General features: G+C 40.9%; 1 protein-coding gene across 2 annotated transcripts in view; it reads left to right on the forward strand.

Annotated features, from left to right (window-relative positions):
- Positions 1-18,650, forward strand: part of LOC115138356 (protein FAM107B-like) — a 39,960-nt gene extending 21,310 nt beyond the window's left edge. The window contains exons 1-4 of one of the 2 annotated variants that reach the window (XM_029675151.2): positions 98-316; positions 10,842-11,070; positions 17,008-17,170; positions 17,275-18,650. In XM_029675151.2, coding sequence (XP_029531011.2) covers positions 235-316; positions 10,842-11,070; positions 17,008-17,170; positions 17,275-17,388 — 588 coding nt within the window. In that variant the 5' untranslated portion in view covers positions 98-234 and the 3' untranslated portion in view covers positions 17,389-18,650. Of the gene's footprint in view, positions 1-97; positions 317-10,841; positions 11,071-17,007; positions 17,171-17,274 lie in introns of those variants that run through there. The other variant, XM_029675142.2, reaches the window with a different exon arrangement.
- Positions 18,651-22,648: the final 3,998 nt, after the last annotated feature.

Genomic DNA, 22,648 nt, shown 5'->3' on the forward strand with positions numbered 1-22,648 from the left:
AATATTAGAGGGAGAGTGAGAGAGCACAGAGGGGAGGGAAGGAGAGCGGGAGGGGCGGGACAGTGGAATGCCCAGGGTCATGTGACTGTTTACTCTAGCCTGGGCACAGAAGTTTAAAGGAGTGCTGCACCAGCCCTGCCTCTGACGGGCTTCTACACAGAGACATTTAGGTTTCAGAGACAGGACACACAGAGACACCCGGACAGAGAGAGAGAGACAGACACAGAGAGAGGCATGGCACAGAGAGTCACCCACAGCCACAGCCTGTTCCCTCCTGGCCAGTCTGGGAGGCCCAGGGACGTGATGGTCAAGTCAGGTAAGACCCATGCAGAGCCAGACTCCACTCTGTCACTATGGCAGAACAGCAGGGCTGACACAGAGGAATCAGCAAAAGCCAGATTTTGCAGGACAGTGTTTTATATGTTATAGACTTTATTTAGGGGAAAGGGACATTGTGCAAGTACAGAGAAGGTAGTGAGATCTGTACAGCATGTTGATAATACAACATGGTTTCGCAAGGACAGTGGGATGTATTATTGAGGTTAGCTGGTGGGAACTTTGTAGATACTATATAGATGTTGTTGTCTGTTTCTATTTATGAGGAAGAACGTGTTTCAGACAAATCTAAGAGGGTTCATTGGCAGTGCCTGGAACAGACCAACAGAGCGAAATATACTCGAAGTTGTGACGCAAAAAGCATTAGATCAGTTTCACAGAAAATCAGTTGTGGACAGTTAGCTTATATCTATGACTGATGCAATGGCACAGCAGCACAGATTGTCATGTTAACCGACAGCATAGCAATTGTAATCACCTAATCACCTAATTTGATTATTTTCTAATCCGTAATCCTTGAATAAAGTGTTTTTTTAATGTAAAAAATCTACTTTATTTAACCAGGTATGCCAGTTTAGAACAAGTTATCATTTACAAATGCGACCTGGCCAAGATTAAGCAAACCAGTGCGACAAAAACAACAGCACAGAGTTACACATAAACAAACGTACAGTCAATAAATCTATGTACAGTGTGTGCAAATGTAGACGATTAGGGAGGTAAGGCAATAAAAGGTCATTGAGGCGAAATAATTACAATTTAGCATTAACACTGGAGTGATAGATGTGCAGATGATGATGTGCAAGTAGAGATACTGGGGTGTAACAGAGAAAAAATAAATGACAATATGGGGATGAGGTAGTTGGGTGGGCTATTTACAGATGGGCTGCATAAAGGTGCAATGATCGGTAAGCTGCTCTGACAGCTGATGCTTAGTTAGTGAGGGAGATATAAGTCTCTAGCTTCAGTGATTTTTGCAATTCGTTCCAGTCATTGGCAGCAGAGAACTGGAAGGAAAGGTGGCTAAATGAGGAATTGGCTTTGGGGATGATGTTTATTTCAGATAGATTCATTTAGATAATGTCCAAGCAGAATTTTCATGTTTGTACCCTTGAGAGTCTTGGGACATTAACATGTGCTCTGTGCAGAAAAGCCTCACGTCCTCTGTCTGTCAATTGGACAGTGCTGGCCTCCTATCTGCACTTTAAACTGATCAATGGTTGTTCTGTTGTCATATATTGCTCAAACTGTATGAGACTTCCACCTTTCGCAACCTATTTTTCTGTGATTTCACTTGCAGTATCTGGATGTCTTGTTTATTTAAGTAGAATAACACTGGGTTCACCTCTGTGGTATGATGGCAGAGTTGTGATCAAGTCAAATAAACTGTACTGCCTGGCAGGCATGTTATCAGAGGGTGTGTGACCGACTGCCCTGCATGAGTATGGCAACAGTAACATACTCTACTTAAACATACACACCATGTACCTTATTCAAGCACAATGTGTCTACCGTTCTATCTGTATCACTAATTTATCTAGTGACCCTGAGTGAATAATTTGCTTAATTCAACTCTACAGTCACAATTCTAAGTAGCGTACTATATGATTCTGATGGCCTGTCTGGTTAGGCATAACATCCGTCATCCTTGGCTGCTGCTGATACGAGGTTAGGCCCCTGCCTTTTTTAATGATAATGACTTCATGGAGCCTCAGTCTGAATTTCATGGTGTGTCGTCAATCTGTATTCAAAGTGTATTCTGGGAAAACAACTCTCCCACCCTACCCCGTGGGAGCCTGCGTTGCCACGACGACAACCAGTGTTCTGTTTGTATACAATCTGAGAACTCTTTCGTCTGATTTTTCCTCCCAAGGTGCGTAGCGTCATAACTAATAAATTCCCTACCCAAGCCATTTGCACGCACTTCCTAGAATACCAGGGAAGTAAATCTCACTGAAAAACATTAGAATGTGCCTTGGTTGAAAGTCATAAGGAAATAATTGATTGACAGGCCAACCTATTTCACCTTTATTTCCTAAAGAAATGTATAATCAAACAATGTGTAGCCTGCTTTCACTACAATAACCACTTACTCAGGATAACATAACTTAGTGACAAAAAAAAAGCATTTAAAAGAACAAACAGCGACTCAAACTACATTGCCATAAAATGGTTTGCTGTAGAATGTGGGAGGATGGGGACTGAAAGGGCTCATGTTTCTCTAGCCACTGTAGCCTGAGCCTGCTCTCCTGCCACAGACACCAAGAGGAAAATAGTATTTCCCATGCTCTTCGAGGGTTTTCAGAGAACCCTCCCAATGCAACTGGATGATGGACTCAGGGCACAGAGGTACAATTAACTTACCCAGGGTGCATTGAGATGACATCTAACTTGGTCTAAATGTCAAATCAATACAACCACTGTCAGGATTACATGATTGAAGAACTACTGAATTCACCCACGTGTCCGTCTCCCACGTGACACTCTGCATCTCGCTCTTGTTCTTTTGAGAGTCTTGTCTATTTTACACACACACACACACACACAATACATACACAGTACACCCATAGAGAGCACATTCCTCTCACTGTATGAGTGGTTGTGTAGAGATGTGTAGAGATCCAGCAGAGAATTGGAGTACAGTAAGCTTCTTTAGAAATCGCTACTGCTTTAGAAACAGCCAGAGGTGGGACCAAGTCATTATTCCTCGAGTCAGAAGCAAGTCTTAAGTCACAAGGTCTGAGTCTCAAGTTGAGTCCCAGGTGGTGAAGGTAGGAAACAACACCTCCACTTTGCTGAACCCCACAAGGGTGCGTGCTCAGCCCCCTCCTGTACTCCCTGTTCACCCATGACTGCGTGGCCATGCATGCCTCCAACTCAATCATCAAGTTTGCAGACAACACATTGTCAGTGATCAGGCCTACCACTGTTGTGTCATTGGCAAACTTAATGATGGTGTCGGAGTTGTGTTTGGCCATGCAGTCATGGGTGAACAGGGAGTACACGAGGTGACTGATCACGCACCCCTGAGGGGCCCCCGTGTTGAGGATCAGCATGGCAGATGTGTTGTTACCTACCCTTACCACCTGGCAGTGGCCCGTCAGGAAGTCCAGGATCCAGTTGCAGAGGGAGGTGTTTAGTCCCGGGGTCCTTTGAGCTTTGAGGGAACAATGGTGTTGAACGCTGAGCTGTAGACAATGAAGAGCATTATCACATAGGTGTTCCTTTTGTCCAGGTGGGAAAGGTGCATGTGGAGTGCAATAGAGATTGTGTCATCTGTGGATCTGTTTGGGTTGTATGCAAATTGGAGTAGGTCTAGGGTTTGGGGATAATGGTGTTGATGCGAGCCATGACCAGCCTTTCAAAGCACTTCATGACTACATACGTTAGTGCTACGGGTCGATAGTCATTTAGGCAGGCTACCTTGGTGTCCTTTGGCACAGGGACTATGGTGGTCTGCTTGAAACATGTTGGTATTAAAGACTCATTCAGGGACAGGTTGAAAATGTCAGTGAAGACACTTGCCAGTTGGTCAGCACATGCTCAGAGTACACGTCCTGGTAATCTACCTAGCACTGTGGCCTTGTGAATGTTGACCTGTTTAAAGATCTTACTCACATTGGCTACAGAGAGCATAATCACACAGTCGTCTGGAACAGCTGGTGCTCTCATGCATGTTTCAGCGTTGCATGACTCGAAGCACGCATAAAAGTCCTTTAGCTTGTCTGGTAGGCTCGTGCCACTAGGCAGCTCACTGTGAATCCCTTTGTAGTCCGTAAAAGTTTGCAAGCCCTGCCACATCCGATGAGCGTCGGAGCCGGTGTAGTAGGATTCAATCTTAGTCCTGTATTGACGTTTTGCCTGTTTGATGGTTCGTTGGAGGGATTCCTTATAAGCATCCAGGTTAGAGTCTCGCACCTTGAAAGAGGCAGCTCTACCCTTTAGCTCAGTGTGGATGTTGCTTGTTATCCATGGCTTCTGGTTGGGGTATGTACGTATGGTCACCGTGGGGACGGCGTCATCAATGCATTTATTGATGAAGCCTGTGACTGATGTGGTGTACTCCTAAATGTCATCGGAAAAATCTGTGCTTGCAAAACAGTCCTGTAGCTTAGCATCTGCGTCATCTGACCACTTACGTATTGAGCGAGTCACTGGTACTTCCTGCTTTAGTGTTTGCTAGTAAGCAGGAATCAGGAGGATAGAGTGATGGTAAAAAATAATTGGCAAATGGAGGGCAAGGGAGAGCTTTGTACGTGTCTCTGTGTGTGGAGTTAAGGTGGACTAGAGTTTCTTTTCCTCTGGTTGCATAAAAATATAGATGAAAACAATCTTGGTAAATAGTATGGTCTACAGCTTATCATGAGATACTCATGTGAGCAAAACCTCAAGACTTCATTAATATTAGATATCGTGCACAAGCTGTAATTGACAAATAGACACAGACGCCACCCTTCGTCTTACCAGAGGCAGCTGTTCTATCTTGCCAATGCATGGAAAATCCTACCACACTGTCGTCATTCAGCGACGACTCTGTAAAAAATAAGATATTACAGTTTTTAATGTCCTGTTGGTAGGATAGTCTTGATCGGTGCTCATCCAGTTTATTATCCAATGATTGCACGTTGGCTAATAGGACTGATGGTAGAGGCGGGTTACACACTCGCCGTCGGATTCTTACAAGGCCTCCCGACCTATGACCCCTATATCTCTGTCTCTTCTTCATGGGGATTTGGGTCTTGTCCGGTGTCTGAAGTAAATCCTTTGCGTCTGACTCGTTAAAGAAAGAATCGTCGTACCAGTATGAGGTGAGTAAGATATCCAGAATCTATTTTTGGTCATACGAGACAGTGGCAGAAACATTATGTACAAAATGAGTTACGAATAACGCGAAGAGACACAAACAATAGCACAATTGGTTAGGAGCCCATAAAACGGCAGCCATCTCCTCTGGCGCCATTATATCAATTACAACCAATAAACTGGTTCTACAATGTAAAAGGTAATTTACAGATCCTTTGTTACATTAGTACATTCATCTTAATCAGACATAATGATTATTAATGATACTTCACACGTACATGGAACAATCATTTTCTCTTAGTCAACATTCTGACTGCAAAGCGTGGAGGGCAGGCCACGTAGCCTATTTCTATACCCACTGAGGTGCACGCGCTCCTATTACGCACAAACATGAATGACAAGCGACATAGGACACAGACACACGGAACTCCGATATTACCCGGAAAATATGAACAAAGGAAACCATACATTGAGTTAAATAAACATAACTTCTACATGAGTCTTGTGAACGTTCATGTGCACAATAAACGTTACGCCCACTCAGTGGGTAAGAAATGGTTGGCTAAATTCAAATGTATTGTTGGTCTATCAAACATGAAACATAAATGTCTACGTGTTGCAATGCAAGGCATAGGGATGGAATGTTGAAACGCTATAAATTATTGTAGTATTAGATGGAATACAGATTTATCACATAGGGCCGATGCAAACGTGTGAAAGCAAGAACACACATTTCAACAAGAGAAAAATAGCACTCCCCATTGGCGCGAGTTTGGAGTGCGCAAGTGAAGAGCCGTGCCTATGATGCGTCTTCGCCACAGTAATAATTCATTTTAAACAAATTCCAAATGCAAGCTTCATAAATACAAAATAAAATTATAATACCAGTAGGCCTATATTAGTCATTGTTGCCACATTGCTGATGAGGTTGCGAACTAAAAAGTTAATATTCTTGAATACCAAACCATTTTTGGAGCTGCAAATGTATTTATTACGGGACTAGCCAATCTGTTGCAGGTTTTTTTGCAAGGGCGATGCTGCGGATTCAGTCTCTGGCTGCATGCAGAGTAATCCAACTAGACTCTGTGCCACAAAATGAGTGACAAAACATTACAAAACCTGGCCAGATAAGTTCAAGTCATCAGTCTCAAGTCAATGTCGAGTCCTGAGTCTTGAGGCTCCGAGTCCAAGTAAAGTCTCATGTTATTTTATTTTCATCAAATTTGTGACTCTGGAAACCGCTCCCTCCATTTACCACCAAGGCTCACTATAAAAGGCATCTGTGATTACAGCGAGTTTGCATTGCTGGACCAGCACTCATAAAAAACAATGACTCTGGTTTTCTCTTTCTGTATGTCTCTCTTTTTATTAATTTCCATGTATACCTCCCTCCTTTCCTGTGTTGCTCACTTACTTTCTATGAATTTGTTTATCCCATCTCTCTCCCTACTGTACTTCCCTCTCACTCAGCTCTTTGTGTACTGCTCTCTTTCTTTTGATTACTACATCTCTCATCTTCTCCTTCTCTCTATTGCTTTCTCTCTTTCTATTACTTTCTATCTTTCCCTCTCGGTGAATTGCATTTTACTTGTGCTCTCCCTCTCATCTCTGTAGACTGACAGGCCCACACTGTTCAGTGACTAATAATGCCCTTATAATCCTCAGACAAACAGGACCGCCTAGGTCATATACTTCTGCTGTTGTTCCTTACAAGTTACTGGAGGTTACTGCACTGTACACATGTAACGGTTGTCTTCGTCGTCTGACGACGAGTATGAAATATCAGACCAACGTGCAGCGTGGTATCTGTTCATGATGTTTATTACTGAACACTGAAATACAAAATAACAACGTAAAAAAAACGAAACAGCTCTGTCAGGTGCAAAACACAGGTGGGAAAAGGCTACCTAAGTATGATACTCAATCAGAGACAACGAACGACACCTGCCTCTGATTGAGAACCATACTAGGCCAAACACGTATAAAATATAACATAGAAAAAAGAACATAGACAACCCAATCACCCAACATCAGTGACCGACCTCGCTAATGCTGTTGTGGCTGAATGGAAGCAACAATGTTCAAACATCTAGTGGAAAGCCTTCCCAGAAGAGTGGAGGCTGATATAGCAGCAAAGGGGGTCCAACTAAATATTAATGCCTATGATTTTGGAATGAGATGTTCGACAAGCAGGTGATCACATACTTTTGGTAATTGAGTGTATCTGTGTATGTTCTGATGGGACGATTTATATCCTAACAATGGAACCAACATTCTATGAATGATTCTATAACTTCCATTGAGAGCACTGGAGAGTGACTAAATCCCATGCACTTCCCATGTCACTTAGGTTTGAGTTTTAGTCACCCCACCTTTATGAAGTAATTTAAAATAAAATAAAAAGTCAAAGCTCGGTGAACCTGGCATTCCCTCTGGGGTTTGCTTGTGTGTACAGTCGTGACCAAAAGGTTTGAGAATGACACAAATATTAATTTCCACAAAGTTTGCTGTTTCAGTGTCTTTAGATATTTTTGTCAGATGTTACTATGGAATACTGAAGTATAATTACAAGCATTTCATAAGATTCAAAGGCTTTTATTGACAATTACATGAAGTTGATGCAAAGAGTCAATATTTGCAGTGTTGACCATTATTTTTCAAGACATCTGCAATCTGCCCTGGCATGCTGAAAATTAACTTCTGTGGCAACCCATTCTTGGATAATCAATGCTTGGAGTTTGTCAGAATTGGTGGGTTTTTGTTTGTCCACCCGCCTTGAGGATTGACCACAAGTTCTCAATGGGATTAACTTTTTATGGCTGCAGGGGCAGTATTGAGTAGCTTGGATGAAAGGTGCCCATATCAAACGGCCTGCTCCTCAGTCATAGTTGCTAATATTTGCATATTATTATTAGTATTGGATAGAAAACACTCTTACGTTACTAAAACTGTTTGAATTATGTCTGTGAGTATAACAGAACTCATATAGCAGGCAGGAGGTGGCAGATTTTCAACCAAGGTCTCATTGAAATTACAGCGAGATATGGATGAGTTTTCATTTCCTACGCCTTCCACTAGATGTCAGCAGTCAATAGAACTTTGTCTGATGACTCTAATGTGAAGGGGGGTCAATTGACACAGGAAATAGTCACCACAGCCATGAGTGGACCATGCTTTCACCAGGTGCGTTCACAGGGGAAGGACTTGCATTCCACCGCTCATCTAAAGTAATTCTAATTCTCCGGTTGGAACGTTATTCAAAATATATGTAAACAACATTCTGAAGATTGATTCAGTACATTGTTTGACATGTTTCTACTGACAGTTACGGAACTTTTGGACATTTCGTCATGTTATAGTGGACGCGCTTTGTGACTTTGGAATTGTTTACCAAAAGCGCTAACTAAAGTAGCTAATTGGACATAAATAACGGACATTTTCGAACAAATCAAGCATTTATTGTGGACCTGGGATTTCTAGGACTGCATTCTGATGAAGTTCCTCAAACGTAAGGAAACATTTATCATGTATTTTCTGGTTTCTGTTGTCTCCAACATGGAGGCTAATTTGGCTACTGTTCTGAGCGCCGTCTCAGATTATTGCATGTGTTGCTTTTTCCATAAACTTTTTTTGAAATCTGACACAGCGGTTGCATTATTAAGGAGAGGTATATCTATAATTCCATGTGTATAACTTGTTTTATCATCACCATTTATGATGAGTATTTCTGTTGAAACGATGTGGCTATGCAAAATCACTTGATGTTTTTGGAACTAGTGAATCTAACGCGCCAATGTAAACTCAGATGTTTTGATATAAATATGAACTTTATCAAACAACACATGCATGTATTGCGTAACATGACGTCCTATGAGTGTCTTCTGATGAAGATAAATCAAGGTTAGTGATTCATTTTATCTTTATTTATGCTTTTTGTGAATGCTTGGTTGGGTGGAGACCTAACATAATCGTTTGTAGTGCTTTCGCTGAAAAGGACACTTGGGTTGGATTAACAACGAGAATAGCTTTAATTAAAATGATATAAGACACTTATGTTTTTGGAATTGTAATTACGAGATTTCTGTGGTTTGAATTTGGCGCCCTCTATTTTCACTGGTAGTTGTCATATCGATCCCGATATCGGGATTGCAGCCATAACAAGTTAAGGTCTGGGGAGTTTCCTGGCCATGGACACAAAATAGCGATGTTTTGTTCCCCGAGTCATTTAGTTATCACTTTTGCCTTATGGCAAGGTGCTCCATCATGCTGGAAAAGGCATTGTTCATCACCAAACTATTCCTGGATGGTTGGGAGAAGTTGCTCTCGGAGGATGTGTTGGTACCATTCTTTATTCATGGCTGTGTTCTTAGGTAAAATTGTGAGTGAGCTCACTGCCTTGGCTGAGAAGCAACCCCAAACATGAATGGTCTCAGGATGCCTTACTGTTGGCATGACACAGGACTGATGGTAGCGCTCACCTTGTCTTCTCCGGACACGCTTTTTCCTGATGCCTCAAACAATCGGAAAGGGGATTCATCAGAGAAAATGACTTTACCGCAGTCCTCAGCAGTCCAATCCCTGTACCTTTTGCAGAATATCAGTCTGTCCCTGATGTTTTTCCTGGAGAGAAGTGGCTTCTTTGCTGCCCTTCTTGACACCAGGCCATCCTCCAAAAGTCTTTGCCTCACTGTGCGTGCAGATGCACTCACACCTGCCTGCTGCCATTCCTGAGCAAGCTCTGTACTGGTGGTGCCCCGATCCTGCAGCTGAATCAACTTTAGGAGACGGTCCTGGCGCTTGCTGGACTTTCTTAGGCTCCCTGAAGCCTTCTTCACAACAATTGAACCGCTCTCCTTGAAGATCTTGATGATCCGATAAATGATTGATTTAGGTGCAATCTTACTGGCAGCAATATCCTTGTTTGTGAAGCCCTTTTTGCGAAAAGCAATGATGATGGCACGTGTTTCCTTGCAGGCAACCATGGTTGACAGAGGAAGAACAATGATTCCAAGTAGCACCCTCCTTTTGAAGCTTCCAGTCTGTTATTCGAACTCAATCAACATGACAGACTGATCTCCAGCCTTGTCCTCGTCAACACTCACACCTGTGTTAACGAGAGAATCACTGACATGATGTCAGCGGGTCCTTTTGTGGCAGGGCTGAATTGCAGTGGAAATATTTTGGGGGGATTCAGTTCATTTGCAAAGCAAATAAGGACTTTGAAATTAATTGCAATTCATCTGATCACTCTTCATAACATTCTGGAGAATATGCAAATTGCCACCATACAAACTGAGGCAGCAGACTGTGAAAATTAATATTTGTGTCATTCTCAAAACTTTTGGCCGCGACTGTTTGTTTAACAGTTAGCGAAGAGGGTGTAAACTAGCGTTTCAGCATCTCAACCCACAGCTCCAAAGAGCCCAAACAGAGCCAAGTGCCTTGCGGATTACCTGCCGTTGCTCAGCTGTTGCTAATGTGTGCCAATCAGCAGGAATATTTTCCCATCTCCTGTTCTGTGGATGCAGCGGCTATTGCCGCTTTATGGGAATGTGGAACCTATGGCCACCTTCCTGTTTCCCTCGCTCAAGCCTCAATTGCTAGTATGTGATTACCCTGTTTCCCTTCGCAATCACTAACACTGGTATCTTTCTCTGTTCATTCATCCTGTCCCACCCTCTCTTCTACTCTCTGTCCTACAGCATCGGCCTATGCGAACCTGCAGTGGGAGCAGCAGCCCAGGCAGGATGGGAGCCACCCACCTCAGGACTACCCTCACAGGGACCAGCCCCCAGTGGCTGGCTACATCCCCCAACCCAATTACATGGAGGGAGATCATGATCTCATCAAGCCCAAAAAGCTCCTTAATCCAGTGAAAGCCTCCAAAAGCCACCAGGACCTCCAACGAGAGCTGCTAATGAGCCAGAAAAGGTACAGCTCCCACCCAACAGAGTCCCATACAAAATCTTGTATGAGACAGCTGATTGAGATTATTATCCAGCAATGTAGCTATCAGTGTTTTCCAGCTCTTCTGTGTCTACATCTGTGTGTACACACAGGTCAACCTGACAAGGCATTCAGCATTCTAAGCCAAGCCCTCTGTAATGTTTTGCATCACTAATACTAATTTTGTATGAGATGGATTTTCCTACAGTAATGTCCCATTACAGATCCATATGATGACATTAAAGACACATACCCATATCAAGGCATTACAGAAATAAAGAGATCCAGGATTACTCATAATCACTATATGTACCTAAACATGTACGGATTTACATAAAAGGAGAAGTACATTCTCAAACATAGACATCATTAGTCACGAAAGGTCAGATGACAACTGATCGTAATATTACAATGGTGTAATCCCACTTCTCAATTATATAAGCCAAAGGTACTTTATTGTAACAACATAACAAACAGAAAGGATTGGATTTAAAAAGGGTCATAATGATTGAAACAAAGTGTTACAGCATAGGCAACATTCCCATTTCCCCTCTCTCCCTCTCCTGACTAGAACCCCATAAACTGCCCCTCCAAAATGATTTCTGAAAGGGGTCCTGGAGATCCACTCACAACATATGCTAGTAACTACACTTAAAAGTTCCCAAAATGTTTTGTTCGCAGGAGGCAGGATATTTTCAACATGCCAGGTTGGGTACACTCTTATAAAAAAGGGTTCCAAAGGGGTTATTCAGAAAACCCTTTTTGTTTCAAGGTAGAACCCATTTTGCTACCTATAACCAAAAATGGTTCTTCAAAGGGTTCTCCTATGGGGACAGATGAATAACCCTTTAAGGTATTAGATAGTACCTTTTTTCTAAAAGAGTTTGGGGGAGATGGGTGTTAATCTCCCCCACCCACTATTTAAAGGGTCTCAAATAGGAATTCTAAATGACTACAGAGAATCAGCTGTGTTTGGATCTTGGGATGAAAAAAATGAAACGAGTTTTGCTTGAAAAACTAAAAAAGCGACAATAGTTCTGTTTGTTCATCTTGAGATGCCGTAGCCAGTATACACTTCCTCAAAATAGGCAGAATTAATTAAAAAATAACTAAAGAAATCTGCCAATAATTTAGACGTTATTGCAGAGGAGATCATAGTTGCGCAATTTTACATTAAGATGTTTGTTGCAGTAATTCTCTAGTGAAATATGCATAAAAGGAGTCTATCATTGTATGACAACAAACACTTCATTGAAGAATCCCTGATGTTGACCAATGACCGACGAAGGGGCAAGGACAATTTTTGTGTGCACGAGCAGCCCAAAAAAACCTTGCCGAAGACCAAAACGGACAAAAACGTCTTAAAATGTTGTCATAATATGCACGAACTTGCCTTATGGCATATAAAATAGCGACTAACCAAACAGAGCAGTGTTTTCTCTCCATTGAAACCTGTCGTCTGTCTCTCTCTTTCTCTCAACATTCAGATCTCTTTAATTAGCAGGCCAATTAGAAGCTAGTTGTTGCTAGGTGACAACCCCTCAAGACACTGTCCCAATCACTGAGTTGTTTGGAACTGGGCAAATCCCCATGGCTCAAGCACTCCAACCATCCCTTGGGGGACAGTGGGAACTCAAGCCTTTAACTTCTTATGGCTGCAGGGGCAGTATTGAGTAGCTTGGATGAAAGGTGTCCAGAGGTACCCAGAGTAAACGGCCTGCTCCTCAGTCCCAGTTACTAATATATGCATATTATTATTGGTAGTGGATAGAAAACACTCTGACGTTTCTAAAACTGTTTGAATGATGTCTGTGAGTATAACAGAACTCATATTGCAGGCAAAAACCTGAGAAGAAATCCAAACAGGAAGTGGGAAATCTGAGGTCGGTCGATTTTCAACCCAGCCCCTGTTGAATACACAGTGGGATATTGGTTATGTTGCACTTCCTAAGGCTTCCACTAGATGTCAACCGTCTTTAGAAAATTGAATGAGGCTTCTACTGTGATGTGGAGCCGGATGGGAGCTGTTTGAGTCAGTGGTCTGGCAGAGAGCCAGGTCCTGGTCACGCGCATTTCACATGATAGCAGGTGATAGCGACCTGCATTCCATTGCATTTCTACAGACAATGGGATTCTCCAGTTTGAACATTATTGAAGATTTATGATAACGATATCCTAAAGATTGATTCTATACTAAGTTTGACAAGTTTATTCAACCTGTAATATAACTTTTGAATCTTTCGTCCGACGTTCGGCTGGACCTGCACAACCTTTTGGATTTGTGTACTAAACACGCTAACAAAAGTAGCTACTTGGCAATAAATTATGGGCATTATCGAACAAAACAAACATTTATTGTGGAACTAGGATTCCTGGGAGTGCATTCTGATGAAGACCATCAAACGTAAGGGAATATTTCTAATGTTATTTCTGATTTCTGTTGACTCCAACATGGCAGATCATTTTTTTTCTGAGCGCCGTCTCAGATTATTGCATGGTTTGCTTTTCCGTAAAGTTTCTTTGAAATCTGACACAGCGGTTGCATTGAGAGGTATATCTATATTTCCATGTCTAACAATTGTATTTATCAACATTTATAATGAGTATTTCTGTAAAATGATGTGGCTCTCTGCAATATCACCGGATGTTTTTGGAACTAGTGAACGTAATGCACCAATGTATACTGAGATTTGTTTTATATAAATATGAACTTAATCAAACAAAACATACATGTATTGTGTAACATGAAGTCCTATGAGTGTCATCTGATGAAGATCATCAAAGGTTATTGATTAATTTTATCTCTATTTGTGCTTTTTGTGACTCCTCTCTTTGGCTGGAAAAATGGCTGAATTTTTCTGTGAGTTGGTGGTGACCTAACATAATCGTTTGTGGTGCTTTCGCTGTAAAGACTTTTTGAAATCGGACACTGTGATTACCTTTAAAACGGTATAAGATACATGAATGTTTGAGGAATTTTAATTATGAAATTCCTGTTGTTTTCAATTTGGCGCCCTGCACTTTCACTGGCTGCTGTCATATCAATCCCGTTAACGGGATTGCAGCCCTAAGAAGTTTTTAAGAGAGCGTGCAAGAGGGCCTTTTATGCCCCTCCAGCCCTGCTGTTTTCTAGTGTTCCTCTTGTTTGTTTCATTATGCAGTTGGATTTGTATTTATAGTCATGGTATTCACTGATCATAAACATGAATCCAAACCTTTTCCAACATGCAAGAAGAATACAATTATATTATATAATTATACAAATATAATATATAATGGCCCGGAAACCCCATTCCCAGGAAGATAGAATGCAGTGCATAACAGTGACATACCTCCCCTATCTGCTCTTCTCTTTCTGTAATCAATCTACAGTATGTTAATTAATTTTCATGGTGTATCTGAACTTGATTACACTGTAGGTAGTCTGTTAATCAATCAGGTACTAAATAGGTTAGAATAACAACATCATCATACAGGAGAGCCAGACCAATCGTTTATAGCCCACTAGTCTAGTAATACATAATTCACTCTAAAGGAAATCTGTTAAAGAAAGGACATGCATGTCTCACCTGCAGCCTCTATTCTAGTAATATGACCATTATTAAATATGTCCACCGTCCAGTGTTGATATGACAGAGAGAGGAAAAACCAGTACACTAAACATGGAGTGTTCTTAGAGTGAGAAATTGGAAGAATATAAAAACATAGAAATTAATTGATAAATGTAGCAGGAATTTCCGGTCTAACATACAGTATTCCATATATGTGCTTGGGGCTATGTAAGGTTATCTTTCACTGAGCCTGCTTTGGTGCTTCTGTCAATGTTCATCTAGAACAAACAGACACCACATCGAGGGACCCATTTGGCCGTGATCAGCAGATTATTATATTTCCCTTGAGATGCACACACATGCATTAGCGTCTGCTTTTCTACAGGCAGGCAGGCAGGCAGATACTCAGAGGTAAGCTGGCATGGCACCATACTTTCAATTAAGCATTTATCTGCAGGGCTTGGGTTGGCACTGCTACTGGTGCTAAGAGGGGTATGGCTGTGAGAGTCAAAGCCCAGAAGAGGCAATCTGTGTTGGGCACCATGACAGAGAGAGCCCTAACAACGCTGGGAGATAAGCCACACCACAGAGGTGGGGGTGCAGGAATTAGGTCATCAAACTGAACAGTCTCTCTTTCTAACTGATTGGTCTCCACTCTCTTTTCTCTGATTGCTTTTTCTCTCCTCTCATTCGCTCTCTCGCTGTAGATAAAGGCTTTTTATATCATTGAGTGGCATTGATGGCTGGGAGATCTGAGGGGGCGGATAGAAGAGAAAAGAGGGACTAAAAAGCATTGACAACAACACACAGAGAGAAAAAACATGTTTGGGTTCAAATGTCACTCCAGTTCACAATGCTGCGTAGCTAGGAAGGAAACAGGAGCCTATCTATAGATTTCTAAGCAGTGAGGAGGTATAGAGGAGTCAGTGGTCCCAGGGTCATGAGTATAGACAACAGAAACCAGAAAGTAATATAGTGGGCTCAGATATCAGCCCTTTTAATGTGCTATGCTTGTCCTGTGGTTGGCCAGCGAACTATACCTTCCATAGATTTCTTGGGGAAAATAGATTGTAGTCAATACTGGTAGTGTGTTCATTTCATAAACAGGCTGCTGCTATACACAGCAGTCTAGTAGTGTGTGCATGAGAGTGTGCGTGTGCGTGTGTGCGTTTAGACACTACTGCACTGTTGGAGCTAGCATTTCGCTACGCCCGCAATAACATCTGCTAAATATGTGTATGTGACCAATAAAATGTGATTTGATTTTTATTTGTTTTGTGTGCAGAGAAGCGGGTGAATGCTGATGAACACAGAATCACTCTATTTTAATCACCTCCATGTTTGTTTGTGTACACCTCTCCGACTTATTCGATGAGCACAGACAAAATTAATGAAAACACTAATCACACCTCCCATAGCAGCCCTCCCTCTATCTGCCACGTAATACAAACCTGTGACTGCACCTCCCTAAGGAAGAAGAAGGCACTACATTGATTTAATTAGCCGTCTCACAGAGGAGAGCTGAGAGGAGGATTGCCAAGAGTCCCACTGTTTTGATTTACATTTGGTTGAGTTGTCAACTAACATGAGTTAAAAGTGAAACCAACCAAAATGTCACCATGTCATTGGATTTAGGTTCAAAGTTAAATCCACCTAAAAGTTGGATTTAGGTGGATTTTTTCAAATCCAATACGTTTTTCACATTGATTCAACGTAATCACGTATTTTGGGGTGAAATGACGTGGAAACAACATGGATTCAACCAGTTTTTGCCCAGTGGAGAGTTCAACACCTATCTTATCCTGAGTGTAATAGCTTGTCACTCTGAAGTTAGCTGATGTGAGATATTGAGGGTAGAGATTGAATGTATTCTTTATCAGTTTTAGAGGCCACGTGCAGTGATTGAGTAAATTCAAAGCATATTAACAATTGAGAAGGATGTTTTTTTTGCCATCCTGATAGAATAAAGGTCCCACAAAGACTCCTGTTGGCTTTTTCTATCTAATGTGAAAAGAGGCTGCCAATCTAAATGGATTGGCATCACCATAGAGATTCAGAGACACACACAAAAACACAGCTCGTGGATCACCAGTCCCTAGCCCGCTCATGTTAGCACTACAGGAGCCTTTATCAGCAGGTAATTTCGCTTTAGGCTACTTCTACGCAATTGTTGTTTCCTAAACTGCAACTTAATCCTTTCACGTTTGGTTGTATCAATGGGTGAGGACAGGATATCAGATGACAGAGCAAAATCAGAATTTAGCATTTGGCATGATAAGAGTGACCTCTGCTGGAGACAAGATGAAAACATTGAAGTTAAATTCAAATGCATATGACCTTAGTAAATACCTTCTGTCCCGCCGGCTCATAGGGGTGGCGTTGTTGGTGTGGAGTCTAAGCCGGAGCTGCAGCAAGTGTTAGAGGCCAGGAAGAGGGAAAAAGTGATAAAGCAGAGGAAGGAAGAAGATGAGGCCAGAAAGAAGATCTCTCCTCTGGAACAAGAGCTCCTCAAGAGGAAGGATAAGCTAGAAGTGGTAGGAATCATCAATCGGTCAATACAATTATATTGCTATAGAACATTTTACAAAGGCATCAGTCACAAATTGATTGAATAAACTCCCTTTTGTTTCTGATACAGTTGGAGAAGGAGCAGGAAAAACAAGAGGAGACAGTGAAAGCCCCAGAGTTTGTCAAGGTCAAGGAGAACTTGAGACGTACGTCCTTTCACAGTAATGGAGAGAAAGAGGTGTAGAGACCAACCGGTCCAGGTATACAATTTAGTTGGAATCTGCTGGAGTTTGCACGCATGTGTGTGTTATACGTGTGAATGGACAAAGAACTGCTGTGATGTGCTCCTCTGACTGCACAACTCAGACAACAGCAAGGAACTTCTACCTGTTACAAGGACTGGTCGACAAGCCATGACACAATGCCTTCACTATCCTCCTCAGAGCAGAGACACAGAGAGAGACAGAGAAGGACGGTTGACTCTGCATTGGGCTACTGTTACAGTCAGTAACATAGGCCAAACTATAGCTGTGACATCTCAATCCAGAGTAACTGGCATGAGTGTGAGGGTCAAAGAGGGGAGCAGCTATTCACTAGTGGACATAGTGTTCCGTATTGCAACGACTCTAGAAATAAAGCCAAAGTGGGTGTTCTTCTACAGTGTCACAGCAGTGGCTTCTTTTCATTTTAAGCTGTGTATATCCAAGAGTCATTCTCTAGGATACAGTATAAAAAGCACACTGTACCTGCACATACAATCAATAATAGTGTTAACAGGAAACAATCTAATTAACTTAATGGCACATTCAAAATCTTCTCATGCAATTTAAGGTCACGCATCTCAATGTGAATTCTCTCACAGAGAAAGTTCCTATCCCTAACAGTGCCTTCCTAGTTGCATGTCATCATAATCCAAAAGTTCAAAACAAGAAAAGCTATCATTATGAAACTGTATACTATCAATCATTTAATGTCACCTGGGCATCATATAGAGTACTGTATGTAGGTGAATGTGAGTGTTGGTGTGATTTTGAAGAGACACAAGAGGCACAGATATTTATATTACCTCCAACCCCATCTCACCTTTTTTTTTCGGAACATTTACATGTTTTGGAAAGTGATATTTATGTTTTGTGCGAAAGGTGTGAGACAAGGTAGATATTCTCACATTTGTAATTCTATCACAGCTATTTTTAAATAATATTATGTAGCGATACACAATTAAATGCAATCAGTTGAATAATTTTATTTAAAAACGGCACTTTAGAAAATTAAATGATGTATCTGAATATGTATTTTAGTGATCAAATATGTATTAGTCATTTTTTAAATAATGTCTTCTTAAAATCCAATGATTAAGTTTGAATTTGTTTTTAACCTGATTGCGTATATTTGTATTTTTGTGTTTTTTTACACCACATATTGTTCTCTGTCTTTACTGACTCCTGAACCACTTACAATGTTTAATGGTATAAAACTGTACATGATATAAACATGAAGACATTACTTCTCGTTTATTTTTCAGTCTCTTCATTGCATAAAAGTACGAATCTATTAATGTATGATTATTTCAACAGCTTTAATAACAGCAATATGATTGTTATGAATAACAATAAAATATCAAATTACTACATATCTGAGAAGGGAGGTACAAAGGGCTTAAGTAAGATTGCTTTTCTTTCTAAGGAAATAAATAAAGGACTAACACTGCATTGATAGTAGCACTGTGACCATTAATTTGGCTGGAGAATGTCTAGACTCATTGGTAGTTTATTGAATGCTGTTGAAGAAGAGATTCATATTTGGTGAGCTACATTAGAGAGACAAACACACCACTGATCCAGCCTTCTACCATCATGGCTGAAAGTTCTAGAAAACAAAGTTCCATCAGTAAGTTCGCAACAGTGTATCGAGTTTAGTGTCCTTATTGGGTCAATTTAGGCAGAGCCAGGAAGCTGTCTCTTGTGCCAAACATCCAGAACACAGGGCACTCACTACAGTGCCACTTCCCATGGAATGTTACAAACCAGAAAGTAAGATGCTGAGCAACATCGTCAAGGCTGGAATTCTGGACCGGTGACACCTGAACAGGTAAACAAGCCAAAGCCTGGGAGAGAGTGAGTGGCAACTCTGCTAAGCCTTCATTAAGATAGGAAGATTGTGGCAGTACAGAGTACATTGTCACTGAAATTCTAAAGATGTGTCTGTCTGTGACATTTTTGTATCGGTTTGAGCCCTCAATGTAATATCCCAACTTTGACCAACCATGCAAATTCTCCAAGGTATCCAATGGAATGGTTTCATGAGAGTAGGATTTTTGCCCTGAGAGAATAGTGAAATGCACGAGAGAATGATTCAGAATCAGTCCCTGACCTAAGAATACTTGATGGCTATGAGTAATACAGACAGAATATCTTGTTTGAAAATTATTTTTATGGTGATTTTTTAAATTATGCTAATTATATTTCCGCGGGGGTGAGGACATTGACTCTAGGCGTTTTGCTAAGCATTGCGAGACACCATTAGACATAGTCCCCTGTGCCCTCACTAAATTCTTTGGCCCCATAATTATGGGGGTAGAGTAATGCGACACTCTGCATCACAAGAAGACTCTTTGTCCTCAAACCACTATCACCCTCCTGTGTGCTTAATCCTAAAGAATCTTCAGGATCCGATTTGTAGTGCTCCGCTACACAAGAGCCAAATTGTTTCAATGTTGCCTTGGTGAACCTGAACTGAAGGGTAGAGCGAATGGAACACCTATAATGAAAGTGCCCACATTCAGTCCTGACTCCTGAGTAAGAGCTGAGTAATATAATTTGCTATTCTTAACAAAGTGACTAAATACAGCAGTGGAAGTATCCTGTTTTAGATTATACCATAGAAACTGATAACTACCGATAAGTTCAGCCAGATAAGCAATTTCTACTTTTTAAATAGAACACAAAATAAATATGTTACTTACAACTAGTCTGTGTCATAACTGTTGTAGAGATGAGGGATTGACGTGATACACACCATGTTACATTTGTGTCTGCTCTTCAGTTTGATTAGTGCAGTGATGTGTGATTGTTTATATATTTTTCCTTATTGAACAAGCTAATTTGACCTGAAATTAAGCTGCTCGTGGCGCATCCATAAGTAAATGCTTAGAAATAGAGCACCCTCTTTGGCCTTGTTCCACCTGTCTAGATTCTACACAGACACACATATACACATGCTCACACACACACACACGATGAACGATGTTGTTGAGGTGCTTGGGGGGGGGGGCGTGGTGTTTTCTCAGGTAACATACAAAGAGCGAGGGCTTTTAGGGGCATTGTACTTTGCTTGTTGAGAGGCAATGAGGCTGTGTATGGATATTGCTGTGCCACTGCTGGCTATGGTGCACATGACCTACATCTGTGAAGCAGGTAAGAGTCCATATATTATCTGTATTATAAGTATCTTTAATCCCCTGAACTGGAAACAGCTCAGTTACAGGTGTTTCAAGAACAAATAATGGAATTTGTCATTTAATTGCCACATGAGGGTTTCAAAGCACCTTATAATGGCTATACAAGTAAGTTATTGTAACATCTGTCTCTCTGTAAGACTCAGAGCTGGTGATCCATATCAAAGTGATGGTGTTGCAAGGACAAAAGATAAACAAATATATGGAGTAAAAATGGACTCATATTTGATTTGATATTATTTGACTTGGTTCTATCACTATTTTCACCATTGTCATCCGGTACAACATTTGACATTGATATTTGAGTTACTTAGGACATTATTCCTACGGACATTAAGTACTGTGTGTTGGTGCAAATATTCCTCTGTGTGTTTTTTGTTGTTTTTGTAGCTCTGCTGAGGAAATCCACAGCGGCTGACTTCCTAAGACCAGTAAGAGAGAAGCGTGCTGCAGAGTGTTTCCCTGCAGGCTGCAGTATGGAGGACAGTGATGCTGAGGAGCTACTGGAGGCCAACTCACACTACGTGAGTTCAGGCTGGCAGACACACTGGAGTATAGACAGTAAATATGGGTCACCCAATATTATAGTCTTACTCAAATTCACGCTACAGTGTTCCTCCTTTTAGGATGGCTAAATCAAAGCTAGAACTGATTAAATCTGTTTCAGCTAACTGGGTCTCTACTGAAATGTTTTATTTTATCAATATATACGGGCCACAGACTGAGAAACACGGCTCTGTAAGTTGATCCTCCAGGGCAGTGGGGCATCTACCACTACTGCACTCTAACATACAAGAGAATAAAGACAAGTCAGGACATTGACCCTGACATCTATTTCATTTGCACCAACTTGAAATATCACATTTCTAGTATGAGAACTGTTACTAGACCTGAACTTGAACAACTCTGACTAACTCACCAACAGACAGAAATAATATGCAGTACTTTATATTTTGTAAAACCGTAAAGCCATCTATGTGTAACGCAATTTGTGAGGATTACATAACTTTCTGAATTCGCAGAAGGACAGTCCAAAGATGCTGTTGAATGGCGGCACTGGGGCAGGGGTGAACTCGGTAAGTTCCACATTTCCACGTTTTTTTAATGGAAAACAAGGTGCACACAGTCCATAATATTTAGTTTTCTGGTTCTTGTTTTCAGAGTCCTGGTAGTGAGGCTACGGTGGAGGAAGGCTCAGGGATGTAGCCCTGGGATGTACTGTAGCATCACCAGGCCAACGCCAGGAGAGCTGCAGCAGACAGACAGGAGATGCATGGGTCTTATCTATAACGAATAACAAAATGCAAGGCCAAATATTCCACTTTATTAATCATTATCTTTTGGGATGGGTGGAATTATAAAAACTTTAAATAATGGAAATATAGAATTCCAAGGTCTTTGTGAAAGATGGATTTATTATAATATTGTTATTGTCTCTGCTTTGTCAAACCATTTGATTTATGATTTGGGAGTCTACTAAGATTTGTTTCACAGTACTTCTTGATTTTTAACAAAAAACGGCTAACACTTGTTATATTAGTTAAAGAATCATATAATTGCCTACCTTCATAATGGTGCTTCGTAAGAATGGTGCTCAGTACCTCATTTATTTTGCAAGTTATCTTTGTAGAATCATAGATCTTAAACTGCATAAGTACAGCTCTTTATAAGCCATGAATTGTCCAAAGGAAATATTACCCACTTTGAAAGTTAAGAATGGTAAAACTTGAACTATGAGAAGTAATTGAAGTTGATATACTAAATTATATTATGTGGAGCAATGGAAAATATTTGTATAATATTTTGACAATGTACTTTTTGAAGATTTGCAAACAAAATGTTTTTACCATTTACAACTAATTTTACAATATTTCATTGTAATGTGCCTACTCCCAAGTCAAAAATTATAGGGAATTATCCCTGACCTGTATCACCTGTATTTAAATATCCAACTTACTGATTTAGAAATATATAGGCAGGCCTACTTTAGAAATGTCTGTGTAAATATCTCAATAAATGCATATTTTAATCAATTGTTGTTCGATAA

Source organism: Oncorhynchus nerka, linkage group LG2 (assembly GCF_034236695.1).
Source record: "Oncorhynchus nerka isolate Pitt River linkage group LG2, Oner_Uvic_2.0, whole genome shotgun sequence".
Lineage (NCBI taxonomy): Eukaryota > Metazoa > Chordata > Actinopteri > Salmoniformes > Salmonidae > Oncorhynchus > Oncorhynchus nerka.